The sequence below is a fragment of the Artemia sp. Qi Xiang Cuo genome, unplaced genomic scaffold (genome assembly GCF_049724085.1).
Source record: "Artemia sp. Qi Xiang Cuo unplaced genomic scaffold, ASM4972408v1 HiC_scaffold_3027, whole genome shotgun sequence".
NCBI lineage: Eukaryota > Metazoa > Arthropoda > Branchiopoda > Anostraca > Artemiidae > Artemia > Artemia sp. Qi Xiang Cuo.
In genome coordinates, this window is record NW_028300422.1 from 176,511 (window position 1) to 192,957 (window position 16,447).

General features: G+C 33.4%; 2 protein-coding genes and 1 long non-coding RNA gene across 3 annotated transcripts in view; 2 read left to right on the forward strand and 1 right to left on the reverse strand.

The window, feature by feature from the left end:
• The first annotated feature begins 12 nt into the window (after positions 1-12).
• On the forward strand, positions 13-4,268 carry LOC148938664 (uncharacterized). Its single transcript, XR_016143652.1, has 3 exons — positions 13-216; positions 3,042-3,185; positions 4,206-4,268. It is a non-coding gene; the product is annotated as an uncharacterized LOC148938664 (long non-coding RNA).
• A 1,456-nt stretch (positions 4,269-5,724) lies between these two features.
• Positions 5,725-13,503, reverse strand: LOC148938665 (uncharacterized). Its single transcript, XM_089107626.1, has 3 exons — positions 13,414-13,503; positions 10,442-10,577; positions 5,725-6,800 (listed from the first exon to the last, which is right to left on the reverse strand). Exons 1-3 carry the CDS (start codon positions 13,500-13,502, stop codon positions 6,489-6,491), a joined length of 537 nt encoding a protein of 178 aa, XP_088963752.1. The 5' UTR covers position 13,503; the 3' UTR covers positions 5,725-6,488.
• A 1,849-nt stretch (positions 13,504-15,352) lies between these two features.
• Positions 15,353-16,447, forward strand: part of LOC148938666 (zinc finger MYM-type protein 1-like) — a 6,939-nt gene continuing 5,844 nt past the window's right edge. The window contains exon 1 of the mRNA XM_089107620.1: positions 15,353-16,429. Within this exon, the coding sequence (XP_088963746.1) occupies positions 15,353-16,429 (1,077 nt within the window). The remainder of the gene's footprint in view (positions 16,430-16,447) is intronic.

Here is a 16,447-nt window from a genome sequence, read left to right on the forward strand (position 1 = left end):
TGGAACGACAAAAAAGTTACTTCAAAGTTACTTTTTCAGTAACTTTTATTAAAGATAGTTACTGAGCATCTTTAGTAAGTAACTTAACATCATTATCATCAAATACGAAATTCTATAGCCTAATGGATAAAAACATGGATAAGACAAATTATGAAGATTATGAACCTTTATGCCGGGAAGTAAATGGAACTGTAATTGTTCAAAGAAACAGTGATGGTAAAAAATCTTATTTTGACTTTAAAATAATTTTTAATAAAAAATTGATTGGTAAAGTTGAAGCATTAGCCTAGTGTTTTCTGCTGGGCATTTCTAAAGATGCTTGGTTGATCAAGTTTGTTGGGGGTAAGGTCTTCAGGTTTTGCTCTAGGAAGCTTCTAAGTAATCTCCAGTAATCCTTGGACAGTTTTTATTCAAAGACAGTTTTAAATTGTTTTGTCAAGATGTGCTAGCCTAGAGTGAATAATAGGCCTAGGTCTAATTGTCCAGAAAAAAATTAAGTAGTTCAAAGACAGCTATTTAGTGTTAGTTTGGCAATCCCACTTAACAGAAAGAAACACTGTGTTACTCTGGAAGCTGTTTTAAAACATTCAATGATAATTACTTAAGCTAGCTGTGGCTAGATTGAATCCTATAATTCCTTGTGGTGCTTGAATAAGCTTTCCAGTCTATTGGTAGCCTATAACAACTTTATAATATAAATTTCTAGATAAATTTGAGCCATCCTAGCCAAGTGGTTAGTAGCCTACTCCAGGCTTGAAAGCCTGAGGTTAGGAGCTTAAGTTCAGGTGTTGCTTGTTATTTTGGTTGGGACAAGGGTCAATGGTGTGACTCTGGAAGCACAGCCAGAGTACACCTAGCTGTAATGGGTAGCCCACCTGGAGAAATTTAGAGGAAAAACCTAGGAGGTATCAGGTGATTTAGCCCCAGCCATATATTGCACTCTCAGTTGAAGGTACTGAATCAGGAGATCACTTGCTGTGCAATGCTGACTATTGGTCATCATGCAAAAAAGTTTTTTTAAGTTATTAAATGAAACAATTAAGTTCTAGTGGAGGAACTTCTTGCTATATTAGAAAGTAGAGTCAAAACCAGTATGCAGTTGAGCAAAATTATGTAATACTCAAACCCTCACATATTGCTACTAATTAGGAATTGAGAAGAATTGTATACATCAATGAATATAAAAAAAGATATAAGTTATGAATAAATATGGTTATTATTAAAATGATCTAAGATCAAATTCTTGAAATTGTTAGTTTATTGACTTAACTAGAAGGACCTATTTTTGGAAATACCAATTATCTGATTTTGATGAACATATCTTCAGTATTTTGGCTTTATTCACATATTAACCAAAAGTTGTTTGTCTTCTGGTTCATAAATGTTTGATATTATTGTTTGACTTATTTGATTGTTTGACTTTCATTGTTTGATATTTATTCTATAAATCACATATATTAATTATTTTATTTTTCAATTGCTTGTCAAAACAGAGAACAACTTTTGAATTTATGATGACAAATTGTTGGTGAAAATTTCACCATGAAGGCAGGGATCTTATTACTGCGCTCACATTCCATCATGCTGTAGTAAAATAGGGGCAGTCCAAAAAAAGGTCTTTTACCCTTGGCTAAATTAGAAAAGTAAATAGACTATATTAAAAAGTATAAACTTTTTGCTGTTGTGTTTTTGCCAAGCACAATATGCAATGAGCTCATAACTGATTTGGGGTCATAAATATATTTAAAAACTAGAGTAGCCTAGTGTTTTCTCATTACAATCCCAAGCTCTATATAATTGTGTTTTTATTGTTCCAATCTTTACATAGCATTTATTTATTGTTGTTTTAATGTGATGGTGAAAATTAAATTTTTGGTTAAGTATGAGTCCTAGGTAAATCACATGATTTTGTCAGGAATTACATGCAATTTAGAGTTAGTTTTCCATGAACTAGTTTATGCTTATATTGGAGTTGAATTATTGCAGACTTGGTTAGTGCAATGGATAAACCATATTTTTGTGGTGAAAATTTCTCAACGTGAAATACTGTAGTGAATTTTGCAATTTTGAATGTACAATCTCAAAGGGGTTGCCATAACACTAGTTCATCAGCATATTATATATTATTGTGGGGGATGTTCATGTCCTAGTAGAATAGAGAGAATATATTCTCTATTATAAAATATTCTTAACTGTTTAGTTTTTGTCCCATAAATATAAATATGGGACAGTTCAGGGCTGCCCCCTGTGGTAAAGAAATGCACCTTTACCTATTAGAGTTTTTGGTGAAGAGGTTGAATCAACACAATCACTGAAGGACTTGAGGAAATATAGTAACTTTGGGAATAATCCAAGACTTTTCTGTTTACCAATTAGAATTGGGTGGCTCAAAAATAAAGAGTTAGGTGAATAAAAGTTTTAGGAGTAAATCCAGAGCCTGAAAAATTCAGCTGAATTTCTTGGGTTTTGGTCTTTTTCATTGAGTCTAGTTTCAGGAAATTATGATTCCAGAAGAAATAATTGTATTGCCCTGAAGTTGTTATTTTTCAGTTAACCATCCTTATTACAATCTCTAAAAAATAGCCTATAAATAACATTTTTGCATGATAAATGAAAATCATAAATGTGAACTGTAACAAACACAACACCTTATGGTATATTCTCAGAAAGTTAGTTCAACTACCTGCCTCTAACCTTTCTCTTCTGAAGACACTAGCCTTTTATGAACTTAAAACTTACCATTTAAATAATACTTTGAAAAATAATTCAGCAGTTTGGTTTCAGTATCTTTGTAATTTGGTACTTCATCTATTTTCTAAAATGCAAAGTTATAAGGTATCATTTGAATCCTCAAAATGCCAAATAAAGATATTTTTCTTTTGTTTTAACATAGTTATTATTCATTTTAATCTAAACTGCAAAAGTGAGAGTTCAAATTGAATGTTGACAAGCTATGTCAGTTCTTACTAATTCAATTACTTGAGTATCTTTCTGTTTTATCAATATATGTGTGTTGCTCACATTTTTCACTTTTTTTTCAGGTGGACTGGAACGCTGGAAGATAGAAAAATTGTTAGATCTAAATTACGACATTTAGCTTCTTCCTTTGTCAAATGCATACAACACAGAATCTGAAGAACAGACTGGAGAAGTCAATGCAGGTATGACATCAGCAACTAGCTCAGGTATTACACCAATCCTGGATCCTTTTTCAAGGCTTAGGAAATTACTAAACTGTTTCTAATAAAGCACTGGAGATACTAACAATCCATAAGGAAAAAGTTTACAGTTATGCAATAAATCTATCCTTAACCTGAGTAATTACTTTAATATTTCAAAAAGAAATTTTCTGGAATTGGGCCTAAAGAAAATATGATTAACAGGCAAAATCAATAGAAGATGGTTTTATTATTTCTAAAAGGTTCACATATATATATATATATATATATATATATATATATATATATATATATATATATATATATATATATATATATATATATATATATATATATATATATATATATATATTTGTATATATATTTGTATATATATTTGAATATAGCTATTTGACCAGTCAAACATTGTTACAACAATAGCTGCAACTAAGTGAAAGGCAAACCAAATCCCATAGGAATCTAGTTCAAGAATGACAATTAAAATTCAGATTAATCTTAATGGTAAAATGTTATTTTCAATATAAGTTAATAGGAATTCTGAATTACAGACATAATTTTCTTGAAAATAGGTGTTGATTGCCATTGTCAATAATGTCACACAGTAAAATTATTACAGGTAGCATGAAAAAAAAAATATTCTTAACTGTTTAGTTTTTTTTTTTAGGTAAAAGTAGGTTTCAAAAATTGGTGTTAATCTTTGGTAAATCTCCTAACTAGTTTTAAATCTTTGCACTTAAAGAACTACTGTACAGTTAAGTTTAAGCAAAATTAAAATTTATAAGTGTTATGTTTTCTCTGGAAACCAAAAACTTTGTCCTTCTGTTCAATTCTTAACAAGGTTAGCAATTTTTACTTCTAAATCTCTGTTATAAGACCTGTCACTCCTTTCAAACCAACAGTCATGATATTTGATTTATTGGGTAATCTATCCCAATTCAGCAGTATATAAATGCTGCTTTGGTATATACAGACTGTGTCTGACTACCAATAATCAACTTGCTTTATGATTGATTTTTTTTTTTTTAGGGAAAGAGAGTTTATCAACATCGAGGACAAAGCTCAGGTGGGACCATGACAGTACCATTGCCCTGGAGAAGGAAGAGAAAATTACCAGCAATTTCAAGTTCTGGCAAGGGGTGATGGGAACAATGCATCAAAATGGTCATGAATTTACAGCATTGCAATGCAAAAACAAATACGACAATCTTAAAAATCAGTACAAAATTCAAAAAGACAAAGCTGGGACAAGTGGGGAGGGAAATATAAAATGGGAATTCTATAAAATAATGCAAGACTTTGTTGGGGACCGACCAGAGATAGAGCCAGTTGCTGTTGTCGATGGGACAGGGAGAGTTGTGTTAAAAGACAGTGCAGTAACATCAGAAAATATTCCCTCACCTGTCCCTGCTGAAGTTTCAACTGAATCAGCTGTTCAAGAGACAGACAGTCCATGCTCTTCCCAAGAAGCATCAAGACTAAATAAGAGGAAGAGAGGTGGAAGTGATTTATTGCTACCCAAAAATAAAATTGCCTCAAAACCCAATGTGGCAGAGGCAATATTGAAAATGAACAAAGATGCTAATAAGCGTCAGGATGAGCGTATTTTGCGGCAGGACTTGGCATTAGAAAAAAAACAGGCAGCACTTGAATTACTTCAAAAGTTAATTGATAAATTTTAATTAGTTATTTTAGTATTTTTTAATTAATGTAAAAATAAATGAACTTAAATAGATTAAACTTTTTAATATTATCTGAACAGGCAATAGTAAACAATCACAGTATAGGAATTTTATTTGGGTTTCATTTTATTTATTATATATCCAGGACAGCAAAAACGAAATCTTACTGTTACTGCTAAAGTAACAAGGACAGTGAGAACGAAATCTCACTGTTATTGTACTATTACTGAAATGTACTGTTACCATTAAAGTACCAAGGACAGCACAATCGAAATTTTACTGTTAGTGTACTGTTAAAGCAACAAGAACAGTGAGAACCAAATCTCACTGTTACTGAAATATACTGCTACTTTCAAAATACTAAGGACAGCGAAAACAAACCTAGGTACCTTTTATTCCCCCTAAACCCCAAAAAACTAAAGTTTAAATATAGTTCATAGACTGCTCTTTAATTTGAATTTATGCGACTGCTATAAATGGTAAACATTTTAAATTGCTACATTGTTTTAACAGCTGTATAAATATTCAAAACAATTTAATATAACAAATATGCAGTATACTATTTAATATATGTATACAAAAATATATAGGCAAACCCACATAAATATATATTTATATATATATAATATAAAGTACATAAATATATATATATACATGTACATATATATATATATATATACATGTACATATATATATATATATATATATATATATATATATATATATATATATATATATATATATATATATATATATATATATATATATATATATATATATGTATGTATATATATAAAATATATATATATAATATTAAACACTAAACTCAGAAAAGTGAATAAACCATTAAATTTTTTCTGTACAATACTTATGTTGCAGTAAATTGTGATGAAAGCCTGAGATTGGCAGCAATTTCGTCGCGTTTACTTTTTCCATCTCTTTGTTGCCCTAATATACTGACATCCAAGTCACTATTAGTCAGACTTGGATCCCTGTAATTTTCCGCATCAACAGGAATCAAATCAATGTTATCCACACAAATATTGTGTAATACACAACATGAAATCACAGATTTGCATATAAACGCAATATCTGGGGAAGGGAAAAACTGTAAGCGACGGAAACGACCTTTCAGATGGCCAAATGCCCGCTCAATTGTCATTCTTGTAGATGAATGTTTGTTGTTGTAGTTCTTCTGGTAACAAGTTAAATTTCCAGTTTCTTGATAGGGAGTTAAAAGAAGTGAGCTCAGTGGATAAGCACTGTCTCCTATAATGTGACAGTCTGGTGGAAAATTTATTAAATTATTTTCCATATCTTGCCCCAGGTATGAAAGTCTATATACACGAGCATCGTGGACTGAGCCAACTTGACCAACATAGCAATTTGTAAATTTTAAATTATGTTGGCAAACTGCTTGCATTTGCAGTGAATGGTACCCTTTTCTATTAATATAAGACTCACTGTCGTCAGTAGGAGCTAGTATTGGAATATGTGTTCCATCAATACTACCAATAACCCCTGGAAACTCTGACATCTTCCGAAAATGTTCTCTTACATTCTGGGCATACTGTCCTTCTGGCCATTTTATTATGGTAGATGCCATTCCAACAAGGACATCTGCCATTCTTCATAGGGTTCTAGCTACAGAAGATTTGGAAATATTGAACCTCTGAGAAACTGATCTATAACTATCAGGGGTTGCCCATACCCATAAAGCAATTAGAAGTTGCTTACTTGGGCATATTTCTGGCTCACTATTGGCCCCTGTTTTTGCCAGTTTCAAGCTAATATTTTGTAGCAGGGCATCTGCTGTTCCTCTCTCTAACCGGAAGTGACTTTTAAATTCTTTGTCACTCATGGCAGGGATTGTTTCTTCATAATACCCTTTTATTTTCGAAAGATGCATATTTTCTTTTGCTTCTCCAGCAGTAGCACATGCCTAGAAAAAAAAAATCATGGGCAAGCTCAGCAAAATATTATTGGAAGAGAACTGTTAGTGGTTGATAATTGAGAGAAAAAATTAATGACCCTGATTCATTTTCCAACAATGGCAAGTCACGCACAATTTACCTTAAAATCAAAGATTCACATTATCAGCAAAACCCTAAAATTCAATATATGTGAAAGACTAAATTCTAAAGAGCTTAGTTTTATTTATTCTTGCAAATATTGTTAATCATGTTACAGCAAGACATCAATCTATAATAGATAAGTACTTTTTGGACAAATTTTGATCACATCCAATAATCTATTTTGACAAAGTTGCTGTAGCTACCAGCACCTGATAAATCTTGGAAACATGCCCATTAGATGCCAGGCATAATAAAACTAAAGATTTTTATTAACTTTGATATTGTAAGTTACTTAGGTTTACAATGGACACTCATCAAATTAAGTGTTCATGCTTCAGCTCATTTGTCTTAAATTCAGAAAAGCAAACTAAGGTTTATGTTCCCTCAGAAGTTTCTAATTTTGCAACAAGTCAAAAGCAGCATCCATAAGGGAAATGATAAGATACTTATCAATGCATTCACTAGCTTTGTATCTGTCCATTCACCAAGACAGAATTGTGACATTACCACTAATTAGTTTTAAAATTCTAAAAAAAAAAAATTATTGTAAAGAGAGAGGGCTTGAGGAGGAGGCAACCCCTTTCATATACACAATAATTTCTGTTTGTTTTAAGTTTTGATGTCGTTCCTTAGTTTCAGTTGAAAAAACTTTTTAATTTAAGTTCTGATTGTTTTTAAATAATACCGGGAAATCCAGCTCTCTCCATGAAAAATTCTGGTACGTGTGCATTATGTATTTTCTGCCTTCAAACTGTCCAAATACTTCACCCACCCACCCCCCCCCTATATACAAATATATAGCCCCTTATGTGCAAGTATATAGCCCAAATTACATATTTCCCATCTATTCTGTCACTTGTCTTATTTCACGCTAAGCTAAAAGAAACTGTAAACTTGAGTGAGTGGCGTATAATACACAAGTACTAAATTTCCTTCCCCCTACAGACAAAAAAAAATCCTCAAATTAGGAAATCCTTATTTTCCGCGGGGGGGGGGGGGGTAAACGCCGGTCACCGTTTTTTTTAACATGGTATCAAACAGTTTATGGTAAAGTGGCGTTCACAAGCGTGTCTAGCTAGAATCCCATGTCTAGACACGTGTCTAGCCAGAATTCAATGTCTAGACAACAACCGTTCACAAGTAAAATTCGGTGCTTAGCTAGACACGGCGCTGAGCTAGACATTGAGTTCTAGACTCTAGAACTCAATGTCTAGGATTTTCGATTACAGCCAATCAGAATGTGTCAAGCTCCACTATTTTCATCATTTTTGTTTACATTTTTAAACTGAAATTTAATTTTTGTTTTCTTGTTAGTTGTTTTTTTCAACCTAACCTAACCTAACAAATTAAGTGTTCATGTTTCAGCTCATTTGTTTTAAATTCAGAAAAGCAAACTAAGGTTTATGTTCCCTCAGAAGTTTCTAATTTTGCAACAAGTCAAAAGCAGCATCCATAAGGGAAATGATAAGATACTTATCAATGCATTCACTAGCTTTGTATCTGTCCATTCACCAAGACAGAATTGTGACATTACCACTAATTAGTCTTAAAATTCTAAAAAAAAAAAATTATTGTAAAGAGAGAGGGCTTGAGGAGGAGGCAACCCCTTTCATATACACAATAATTTCTGTTTGTTTTAAGTTTTGATGTCGTTCCTTAGTTTCAGTTGAAAAAACTTTTTAATTTAAGTTCTGATTGTTTTTAAATAATACCGGGAAATCCAGCTCTCTCTCCATGAAAAATTCTGGTATGTGTGCATTATGTGTTTTCTGCCTAACACTTCACCCACCCACCCCCCCCCCTATATACAAATATATAGCCCCTTATGTGCAAGTATATAGCCCAAATTACATATTTCCCATCTATTCTGTCACTTGTCTTATTTCACGCTAAGCTAAAAGAAACTGTAAACTTGAGTGAGTGGCGTATAATACACAAGTACTAAATTTCCTTCCCCCTACAGACAAAAAAAAATCCTCAAATTAGGAAATCCTTATTTTCCGCGGGGGGGGGGGGGGTAAACGCCGGTCACCGTTTTTTTTAAAATGGTATCAAACAGTTTATGGTAAAGTGGCGTTCACAAGCGTGTCCAGCTAGAATCCCATGTCTAGACACGTGTCTAGCCAGAATTCAATGTCTAGGCAACGACCGTTCACAAGTAAAATTCGGTGCTTAGCTAGACAAGGCGCTTGGCTAGACATTGAGTTCTAGACTCTAGAACTCAATGTCTAGGATTTTCGATTACAGCCAATCAGAATGTGTCAAGTTCCACTATTTTCATCATTTTTGTTTACATTTCTAAACTGAAATTTAATTTTTGTTTTCTCGTTAGTTGTTTTTTTTTCATTTTAGGCAAATATGAACCACCAGGCATAATAGTGAAGCACACTAAGGCAATTGCTCCGCTTATCTCATCCATTACCTTGTGACAGTAAAAATAGGGATTACAATTTTGAAAGTTTTGCCCGAATAAGCTCTCTTGATTGGCTAGAAATGACAATTGGAAACTAAATTTGTAGTTTTAGCTAAGCACCAACTTTTACTTGTGAACGGTCGTTGTCTAGACATTGAATTGAGTCTAGACGTTGTCTAGACTCTGTCTCACAACTTTATTTTTTTTAAACAATAAAAAACTTTAGCGTCAAGAGCGAGGCGTTAAGGAGGGGACAGCCCCTTTCATACACGGAATAATTTCTGTTCGTTTTAAGTTTTAATGTCGCTCCTTACTTTCAGTTTAAAAAAATTGTTTTTTTTTTATTTAATAAAAAAAAAGTAAGGAGCTCTATTAATCCAAAAATGAGAAAAATAAGGTAAAATAATATAAGTGTAAAACTACTGCAAATTACCTGCTCCAGGGTGGGGGTGTAATTTTCAAAGTCATAATTACTAGACCTTTCAACTACATTTAACAAAATGGCTGTCTAACAATGTTGACTGGATACATTTGGGGAAATTATTGGCGTGGGTGAGGGGAGGGGCTGGTTGCTCTCTAATAACTTTTGACTATTAAAATGGGCACTCGAACTTGCAATTTTCAATCAAATGAGACCCTTTTGAAATTGTGACAACAACTACTTCTATACAAAGTGCCCTGGTCAAAAAAATATAATACATTGTGCCCACATTGCTCGTTACTTAGGCAGTACCATTGTATGGCCTATGATTCCAATTAAATAAGGTTCATTAAGTTTAATGCTACCCATCAAAAGCTACAAGATTTAGAATATTATTATTTTTGAAAGTGAGGGAACACACAAAAAGTCAAGAAATCTTAATGAAAATTACACCATCTGATTCAGCATGTCAGACAGACTAGCAAAGCTACTTGGTAGTTTTCAAATTTATTGCTGGATTTGGTCTGAAAATACCATTTTACATTTAAAAAAAATAGCTTTTGGAATTCTGCTACTGGCAGCTTTGGAACTTGGTCCATACCTGAATAATTCAGTTCATGTCTAGAAAAAAAATTAACCTGCAAGAAGAACTTTAGTATTATATTACAACTTACCACCATCAGTACTTCATCTTCATCTGATTCGTCATCTGTCCCCATAATTTCGTCAATAAGCAATTGTAGGGCTACAAAACGTTGTGCCATATCTGATGAACCACTGACAGAGCTCATAGTATGAAGATTTGAAAAGCTGCAAAATGGTAAAATCTAATAACTAAAATTATTTCTAGCTGAGATCCTCAATAAATTTTTTAAGTTAATTAATATTTTATGATTTTGTAAGAAATATGTTTTAATAACAATGAGTGTTTTGCAGAGTATCAAGTATTTGAGAAGGAAGAAAACCCAAAACAACAGTCCAACATGACATAAAATCCCCTCCCCCTACCCCCCAAAAAAATATAATATGAAAAGTAATGAGATAAACAGGGATTATCAGCAATAGTACTAGATGTAATTGTTGTAACTTTAATAGCTGAATTAAGTTTATACAAATGTATACAAAGTTTATATGTTTGCTTATTTTTACTTTTCACCTATCAAAGGACAACAGTATTTACACAATGAACCACTTCTTTTTTATTAAAAAATTAAGTCAATTTTATACAATAGGGCAGATTTAACTAAATGTGAAATCTAGGTTAATGCACACAAATTTATTGCAAAGTTAATACCTTTGCATAATGAATTTATTATTAGGTTGTTTATGCAATGCCCTACTTCTCTTTTTGTGCAATAAATAAGGTCAAATATAAAATATAGGTTAGCTTAATCAATCAGGAAACAATGTACAAAAAACAAATTGTCTTTAAAATAGCCTTATGATGGACAATACAAAATAACAGTAAACTTTTGGTACATTCTAGTTCAGCTACTTTTTTTTCTGTCTTGGATAGGGGTTAGATTAGGAAAATGATATGACCCCAGGGCTTTAGTGCAATAAGACCTACTCATGTCCATTCATTTTCTTTAAAAAGACAGGAGTTCTATGTTTCCTAGCTTCAATAAATTTAAATGTTATTTGAGACCAGAGATTTCAAAGTAGGTCAAAAACTTGCAAATGAACCTCTGGTATGAATAAGTAATTTGTAAGAAATGTATATCAATTTAAAGATTAAAAAAGACTTGTAGAAAACAAGACAAATGGATAAATAAAAGTACTCTTTTACAACCATTTAATGAAGTGTCACAAATATAGGTCACCCTTGAGATTGAAATGAGCAAAGCTACAATTAAGTATCCGTTTTCTTTAAACAGACCAAAGGGGCAAACCTCCGAGCTTTGACAAATTCAATCTCACTTTTGGGCTCTTTCTTTGGATTTCAAAGGGGACTTTCTTTGGATTTTTTCCATCCAACTAAAAACAGTAGGGACAGCATCAGGTACATGACTTTCCACTTAGACTAAATACCATGGGGAAAATCATGCAGCTCTATACTATAATTTACCCCCAACCATTTATTGATTGAGAGGGAGAGAAATGGGTGATTATATAAAATAAAACATGATCATACTGGTACTATTATCTACATTTAATTTAATGAAAGTTCAGTAGCTATTCATATCCAGGGGACAGTAACCCTTTGTTGATTGAGAGGGAGATAGGAGGGAGTGATTATATATAAATAAAACATAATTATAGGGTAAAATTGTACTTTAGCTACTTTTGGCTATCTTGGAAAGGGATAGGAAATTGATACTTTCAGGGATGGGTCTATAGTCTAAAGTATGTAACAGGAAGGTATTTTTAAGTACCCATATCCACTCCTTCTCCCTCTAGAGGGTTCTGGCCTTTGAAAATCTGGGTGTTATAAAAGTGAAACCTTGCAAAATAGATCATCTGCTTAAATGAAGTATAACAAAAAATTTTCAGCTTCACAACTTTGCTTAATCCCAATTTATAAGATTCTAAAGATATGCAAATACATTTAAATTTTGGAAAAAAAACATTGATATTGCATAAAATTCTACTCAAATTGCATTTTCAGAACTAAAGCCAGAGAAAAGAAACTGATAACTGAAAATTTAGGTAAAATATTGTTTTGTCCAAATTTCAATAGACCTGCCATGTAGGAAAATTTAAGAACACTCTAGAGGGAGGAATGGAGGTAGGTACTTCAAAATACCTTCCCAGGTCACACTTTAGCCTATAGATCCATCTCTGAAAGTTTCATTTTCCTAACCTAACCCCTTTCCAGGATAGCCAAAAGTAGCTAAAGCAGAATTTTACCAACTTTTTATATGCCTTGAAGGAATATAATAATAATAATCTGTATTTAAAAGCCTTTTAGGTAAATTTTTACCAAATCATATTATTGAGTTTCAAATAAAGTGAATATACCTTGATGCCTTTTTTTATGCTGATTACAAATATAACAATCATTTCTATTGGAAATGAATTTTACCCCCCCCCCTAGATATGTCAATTCAGGATATATATTTGCATATAGGGAGGTGGGTGTTTGGTTAGGGGGGGGGGGCTGAGAATCATTTCCGAAAGAAATTATTAATATATTTGTAATCAGCATAAAAAAAGGCATTGAATGGTGTATTCACTTTATTCCTAACTCAATAATTTGATTTAGTAAAAATTTACCACCTTTTAAAGCCACACACAAAAAAGACAACTAGCCTACTGAAGAAAAAATTACACTCCATTTGACATCCTTCCCTTCAATAAAAAATTTCCTACTGCCACAATATAATGGGGAGTACTAGACCTCATTAACCCACAAAGCAGCCTATATTATACGTATATATATATAGTTTATTTTCAAACTATACCCAACCCAAAAAATCTGCTGATGTAGGCTAACTAGAATATCCTTTGAAGATAAGTTGTGTCAAAAGTTTATGACTCCATCATCAATTCTAAAAATTTCCTCTACTGGTCAGTGGCTTTAACTAAAAATTTACAAGAACTTATGCACAGAAAGTTATTCTAAATTCAAACAAAATGGGTCTCAAGCAAAGATTTTTCAAATTCTTGGTCCTGATTTTTTCTATCTGAATAAAAACTTAGTTACTTCAAAATCGTTCCAGGTGAATGTAAAATTTCAGTAACTTCTGTAGTTACTTTAAAGTTACTTGATTTTTCAGCTGGAACACACCCCATGTTGCTGTGTTGTTTCTTTGTTAATTCTTCTTCTTACCAAACATTTGGTTTAAGCCGCGTCTACATTCGGCATTTTCTGGAAAACTGGGCCGGAAAAATGGCTAATTTCTTCTTCTTCTTCTAATTCACAGCAGGCGGGCTATTAAATTAGTACTATTTAGCCCTTTTCTTTTTGCTTCACTCGGTGGGCTACAGAGCTACTGGCTTGGTCGTCTCTTATTTATTAGATATTCTCAGATATCTTTCAGTAGATCTTTTGACTCAAGGACTTCAAATATAAGATGATAGATATCGATTTCTGTGCTCTGTTTGTCTGTTTGTATTTATTTGAATGTGTTTGTGTTTGTTTTTTTGAGTGTTTTTGCGTGTGTTTTTGTGTGTGTGTGTGTGAGTTTATTTGTGTGTGTGTGTGTTTGTGTCTGTGTGTGTTTGTCTGTGTTTGTTTTTGTTTGTATGTGTGTGTGTGTTTTTGTGTGTGTGTGTTTGTTTGTGTATGTGGGTGTGTGTGTATTTTTTTGTGTGTGTGTGTGTGTGTGTTTGTGTGTGTGTTTGTGTATTTTAGTTTGTTTTTGTGTTTTTGTGTATGTGTTTGAGCGTGTGGGTGTTTGTGTGTCTGTTTGTGAGTTTAGGTTTTCGTATGCTTGTGTTTGTTTTTTTTTTTTGGTGGGTTTTTGTGTTAGAGTTTGTGTGTTTGTGTTTGTTTGTGTGTGTGTGTGATTGTTTTTGTTTGTTCGTTTGTGTGTGTTTTTGTTTGTGTGTTTGTGTGAGTGTTTGTGTGTGTGTTCTTGTGTGTGTGTGTTTATGTGTGTGTGTTTGTGTGTGTGTGTGTTTGTGAGTGTGTGAGTGTATGTGTGTTTGTGTGTGTCTATTTGTGTGTGTGTGTTTGTGTGTGTGTTTGTATTTGTGTGTGTTTGTGTGTGTGTGTGTGTTTGTTTTTGTGTGTGATTGTGTTTGTGTGTGATTGTGTTTGAGTGTTTGTTTGTGTGATTGATTGTGTGCGTGTTTGTGTGTTTGTGTGTTTTTGTGTGTGTGTTTGTGTGTGTGTGTTTGTTTTTGTTTGTGTGTGTTTTTGTGGGTGTGTGTGTGTGTGTGTCTCAGTTTCAATCGAATGCGCCCTTTTTGAAGTTTCTACGACAACTTCTTCTTCTTCTTCTTCAATTTCTTCCATTAAATGCTTAATGGATCTCTCTTAGGCTGTTATAATGCTATACTAATTGAATGTGCTCCTTGCAGGTGTCTTCGTCTGAGGGATATAGAGAATATAATGGACATCAGACATTTTTTCAGCAAACGTTTGAAAACAGATGATCTTTTGGACCCTGTTCCTAGTACATCATCAGTTCCTGAAAGTATCTCTGTGCAAGATGTCAAATTAGAAACAGAATACGGCTCTGATTCGTTGGATATAGGGTTGTATATTAAACGAGAAATTGACGACGAAACAAGGTTCTTGCTGCTCAGCAAATCATGGAGGCCTGACAAAAACGACAATTTTAAAGGCGATGTTGCTCTAGGAAAGCGGACATTTACTCATGAGTGGCTGGCTAAGTAAAATTGGCTTGCATATTCAAATGTACAGAAAGGCGCATTATGTGTACCATGCGTTTTTTTTAAGCATAATGTTGATAGAGGTGTGCAAGGTGGGTTCATGATCCTGACCTTTCACCAAATTCAAGCAATTTCACGAAAATGCCAAGGCTCATTCGAGCTGTAAGTGGCACCAAGAGGCTGTTGAAATATCCAGCAACTTCTTATCAATTATTAAAAATAAGATAAAAGGTGTGAATGTACTTCTTAACCAGGATTTGGCCCAGCAAACAGAAGAAAATCGGAAAAAACTCAAATCCATCATGTCAACAATAATTATATGTGCAATACACGGCCTGCCACTGAGAGGAAAAACCGAAAAAACTGCTGTTTTTAATGATTTATTAAAATTCAGGCAGGAAGCCGACGAATTAGTTTTACTGCATCATTTGAATGATGGCACGAAAAACGCAAGCTATATGTCTCATAGGACCCAAAATGAAATTATTGATATTTGTGCCACATCCTTAAGGTCTACAATAATTGAAGATGGTAAGAAAAATGAGATGTTTTCCATTTTAGCTGATAAGACCATGAATGTGGCTGGAGTCAAACAACTAACTTTGGGTGTGCGATATTTTGAGAGCAGTACGATGTGTATCAGGGAAGATTTCCTCGGCTTCGCTCCATTATTAAACCGCCCAAATGCCCAGAACAGCGCGAGCGCAATAAAGGAAAAATTTTCTGAGTGGGGGCTTGACCTTATCGATACCGTTGGGCAAGGGTTTGACGGCTGCAGTACAATGGCTGGCCATAGTTCAGGGGTGCATAAAAAAATTTCCGATGCATTTCCCACGGCCCAGTATTTTCACTGTTCCAGCCATCGCCTAAACTTAATTATTAACGAGTTAAATAATATTTCACATTTAAGAAACACCGTGGGAATAATTAAAGAAATCATCAAGTTCTTTCGTGAGAATGGTCAGAGGCCTGCAGTTGCAGGTGTCACTTTACATAGGCTATGCGACAAAAGATGGACTGAAAAATACTTTGCGATTAGAAAATTTAATACTACGTTTACCAATATTGCACAATCCCTGGAAAAGTTATCGTTGGAAAGAAATAGGGACACAAAGCAAAAAGCTTATCAGATCTACTGTGCCATCACGACCATGAAATTTCCCATCTGCTCAGAAATAATTTCTAGGTATTCCAGCACGCGCGAGGTAGTCAGCCAGATGCTGCAGGGAGTAGAAGTCGATCTACTGAAAGTATCGAGTCACATTCGACAGTTAACCATGCTTTTTCGAGCAGACCAAAGCATTAGTGAACTTCTATTCAAAGAAACTACGGTGGCTGTGCAGCGTAAGTCCGAAGTCATAGAAATAACACTCATAATGGCAAGAATACTCAGTAAA

Coding starts and splice junctions, on each gene's coding strand:
- LOC148938665 (XM_089107626.1), bottom strand. CDS start 13,502: ATGGGGTGTGTTCCAGCTGAAAAATCAAGTAACTTTAAAGTAACTACA. Junction 10,578..13,413: donor TCACCTGGAACGATTTTGAA/GTAACTAAGTTT, acceptor ACCATTTTGCAG/CTTTTCAAATCTTCATACTA. Junction 6,801..10,441: donor AAGATGAAGTACTGATGGTG/GTAAGTTGTAAT, acceptor TTTTTTTTCTAG/GCATGTGCTACTGCTGGAGA.